The sequence below is a fragment of the Mus pahari genome, chromosome 3, assembly GCF_900095145.1.
Source record: "Mus pahari chromosome 3, PAHARI_EIJ_v1.1, whole genome shotgun sequence".
Lineage (NCBI taxonomy): Eukaryota > Metazoa > Chordata > Mammalia > Rodentia > Muridae > Mus > Mus pahari.
Window position 1 is genome coordinate 75895340 of NC_034592.1, and position 4285 is coordinate 75899624.

The 4285-nt window shown below is 47.2% G+C and overlaps 1 protein-coding gene across 1 annotated transcript in view; it reads left to right on the top strand.

Annotated features, from left to right (window-relative positions):
• Positions 1 to 1393: 1393 nt before the first annotated feature.
• The window catches only part of Fnbp4 (formin binding protein 4), a 32635-nt gene continuing 29743 nt past the window's right edge, over positions 1394 to 4285 (top strand). Inside the window, exons 1-2 of the mRNA XM_021194079.2 lie at positions 1394 to 1712; positions 2567 to 2659. Of these exons, the coding sequence (XP_021049738.2) occupies positions 1403 to 1712; positions 2567 to 2659 (403 nt within the window). The 5' untranslated portion in view covers positions 1394 to 1402. The remainder of the gene's footprint in view (positions 1713 to 2566; positions 2660 to 4285) is intronic.

The window sequence follows — 4285 nt, forward strand, 5'->3', positions numbered from 1 at the left end:
GATAATAGACATGAACCATGACAACTAGTTCCAGTACTGTTAGAACACTTCAGTAGCTCTCCAGTAGTGTACCATCTTTTAGGCATTTATCTCTCACCTTCTGGCCTGCTGTCATTAGAAGCAACCAGGGATGGGTAGGAGTGGGTCCTGGAGAAAATCAGCATTCTCTTGCTTGGTAACTATCTCTGGGGAGAACATTAATGACTCAGGATGTCACCTGCCTCTAGGGATGGGGAGGCCTCTTCTACAAGCAAGCAAGACTCAAAATTTAAAGAGCTCAGCCTCAAGATCTTTCCTTTAGCTACAAGTGGAAGAGTTGGAGGTAGGGCAAAAAAGTAGTGTTTACAGAAGTAAAGTAGGATGAGGTAAGGCTTCGGTATCCCATACGAACAGCTTGGCTGTTTTCAAGGTCCAGTCAGTTTCCCTACTAATCACGTCGTATTTTCGTTTTAAAGAGCCTACTGGGAGCCGGGCGTGGTGGCGCATGCCTTTCACCCCAGCACTTGGGAGGCAGAGACAGGCGGATTTCTGAGTTTGAGGCCAGCCTGGTCTACAGAGTGAGTTCCAGAGCAGCCAGGGCTATACAGAGAAACCCTGTCTAGGGGGGTGGGGTGAGAAAAGCCTACTGGGGCTGGAGAGATGGCTCAGCGTTTAAGAGCACTGACTGCTCTTCCAGCGGTCCTGAGTTCAAATCCCAAAAACCACAAGGTGGCTCACAACCATCCATAATGAGATCTGATGTCCTCTTCTTGGTGTATCACAGTTACAGTGTACTTACATTTAATAGATAAATAAACCTTTGGACTGGAGCGGGCTGGCCGCTGGGAGACAGAGGCAGAGGCAGAGGCAGGTGGATTTCTGAGTTCGAGGCCAGCCTGGTCTACAGAGTGAGTTCCAGGACAGCCAGGGCTACACCCAGAAACCCTGTCTCAAAAAACAAAAACAAAACAAACCTACCGATGTATAAACACCCAGCATCATCATTGTTTAATACTATACCCCAAAGAAGCTACAATAACCAAGAGAACTTGCAGAAGGGTGCAATGTATCTTTATCTTCCTCAATGACAAACAGCAATAAGCAGCTGAAAATAGCTACAAGATGGCGGACAAAGCCCTAAAGAAAAGACTTGGCTAACAGCGCATGGCGGAGCCCCAGTCTAAGGAAGTCGCACAAACTGCGGGCCCTTCCGCACTATTGGCTCGACGTCCTGTCTTTTCCCTTTGCTATTGGCTACCGACTCCTTCTCAAGTCAAAACAGCCAATCGCCTTTTCCCTGAACAAAGCCCCACCCACCGTGGATGGAGCGGAACGTCCGGAAAGGCACCCGGGCTCAGGCCGCATGCGCAAGTGCACCGCGCCGGTTAAAAGCGGATCTCCTCCGGAGGCGGTGCCGCGGTTCATGAATATTGATTACGCACCGGGGTGCCGTGCGCCCGCCCCTCTACTCTGCCGTCGTTCGCTGCTCGCGCTCCGGCTCGTGATGGGGAAGAAGTCCCGGGCGGTACCCGGCCGCAGGCCTATCCTGCAGCTCTCTCCACCGGGTCCTCGGAGCAGCACCCCGGGCCGGGATCCCGACCCTGATCCGGATCCCGAGGCAGATTCGACGGCGGCGGCGACTAGCCAGTCAGCCCCGGCAGCTGCAACGGCGGCGGCCGCGACGTCGCCCGCGGTGCCTGCCACCGCTGCCCCAGAAGACTCGCCTTCAGAAGGTAAGGGCGCGCGAGAGGGGCCCTGCTTTTATTTGGGACGTCTGAAACTCGAGCACGGGGCTTGCGGCCTAGGCTCCCGGGTGTCTCTTCGGACCGGGTGAAGAAGGGTAACCTTGGAGGGCGAGGGACACCTGGGCTGCCCGCGATCTGGGGCCCGTGGGACGGCGGCCGTGGACTCTGGGCGGCGGAAGGCCGGGCCCGGACTCATCTGTGGCGCCATTGCGGTGCAGGGGTTTCTCCCGGGAACCTGTGCAGTCCACCGAGGCTTGGGACCTCAAATGTCTCCTAGATGACCCCCTTTGATCTTAATAACGCAGAAGGTGGAGGGCAATTTCCACGTGCGAACCTTGAGGCGGTTGAACTTGGCCTTCTCTACTTGTCACACTTGGTTTCGTTTTTGTTGAAATGGAGACGCTACTCTTTAGAAGTGAGCAAAACCATATTTTTTCTTATGCCAGACAAAGCATCGGTAACCCCAGACTTAAGGGAAAGTGACAAAACCTGTGGGTACTGTATTTGGGTTTAGGGTAACAATTGCATGGAGTAGATGCCGGAGAAGCTATACTGTATCAAACATTAAGAGTCAAGTTAATAGGATGTACATAATGTGTGGAAACGTGCAGATGTATTTATGCATGTTAATTGTTAAGTATTGCAGGTGCCATTTTCATAGTGTTCACGTTCTTACTGTCGATATCACTGAATGAATGGAAGATTCTAGATCAGCTTGTTTTTCTGTCTTCTTAGTTTGTATCAGTGATACACACTGGTTTTATAAGTTAATTCGGGCCTGAAAGCTTTGGACCCTAGCCCACTGACTGACTGCAGTTTCCTTTTGTGCATTTCAAATACAGATGAACAGGAAGTGGTGGTGGAGGTCCCCAACGTTGTTCAGAACCCTCCCACACCAGTCATGACTACCAGACCCACAGCCGTCAAGGCAACAGGTAGAGATTTTTGTTGTTGTTTTGCCTTTTCCTTAAAATATCTTTTATTAAGTTAAAAAATAAAAGTGTGCAGCTGGGTTGTTGGATGGTTAAATGTTGCTAATTTATTATTTCTCATAAAAAGTCGTTGAAGTTTTTCTAGGATTGGGGTTGCATTTCAGTGGTAAGATGCAAAACTCTGGGTTCCGCTCTTGGCTTACAGAAATGGATTAATTAAAAAAAAAAAAAAAATCTTTCCTGAGGGCTTGCTGTATATAAACTTTAAGCGACATGAAAGTTTATTTATGGCTACTCCCAGATTTTGTGTGTGCCTGCCTGTTTGCTCATATCTATGCTCACACACATATTCACACACAAACACACAAGCTTGTGTGCTTCTAAGGCTGTGCCGCATAACTTGTTTATCTATTTTTTTGAGAGTGTCTCGAGTGAACCTGAACTTGAACTGTTCAGCTAGATAGATGGGCTGCACAGAGACCTCTCCTCCCCCAGCCTACTTGCTCTACTTGCCTTGACCACTCCATTTCACCCCCAGTGCTGTCCTTACAGATGTGTGTGCTTCATGCTCTGCCAAAACATGGCTATGAGGGATCTGAATGCAAGTTCTTAAGCATTTTACAAATGGAGTCATCTCCTTGCTGGCTTTTTGGTCCTTTTGTGTTTTTTCTTTTTTTTTTTTTTTTTTCAAAGATTTATTTATTTATGCATACAGCGTTCTGCCTGCATGTATCCTGCAGGGCAGAAGAGGGCATCAAATCCCATACAGATGGTTGTGAGCCACCATGGTTGCTGGGATTTGAACTCAGGACCTCTGGAAAAGCAGACAGTTCTCTTAACCTTTGAGCCATCTCTCCAGCCCTCCTTTTGTGTTCTTTAGGAGCACCAACTACGCCTTACTTTTTTCATTTGACCCTTTCATTATTTTTTTTGATTTTTCTTTCCCTCCAGTGACTCATGGTCCATGCTGGCCTAGAACCTTTTCTATAGCTGAGGTTGGCCTTTAACTATTGATGACTCCTACCTTTGCTGCCCAAGTCCTGTGGCTGTGATTACAGGTGTCCTCCACTACACCCAGCTCATTTCACATACTGCCTGATTGGTACCAATCAAATAAGCTGAAAAATCCTCTTACATACCCCTGACCCTGTACAGTTACCCAGTCCACTCTGTTGAAGTATTTGCAGCAGTGATTATCTTGGCAAGCCTGAGTTCGAGTCACCACTCTGACTTTACTCTGAGACTTCAGAACAGTTATTGAGCTGAAACTTACACACCTATAAATGCATCTACTATAGTCCTGAGTTGCTTGGGGATTAAATTTTATATATTTTAAATTTTACGTATATATAGAGAGAATTTTCACATTGGAAAATTAAAAACTTTTTCTGCATTTTACATATATTGAAGATTAAAGTTTTTTAAGACTTATTTTCTTTTGACTTTTTTTGGTCTTTTGGGGTTTTTTTGTTTTTGTTTTTTTAATTTTTTTGTTTTTTGTTTTTGTTTTTTTCGAGACAGGGTTTCTCTGTAAATCCCTGAGTGTCGTGGAACTCACTTTGTAGACTAGGTTGGCCTCGAACTCAGAGATCCACCTGCCTCAGTCTCCCGAGTGCTGGGATTAAAGGC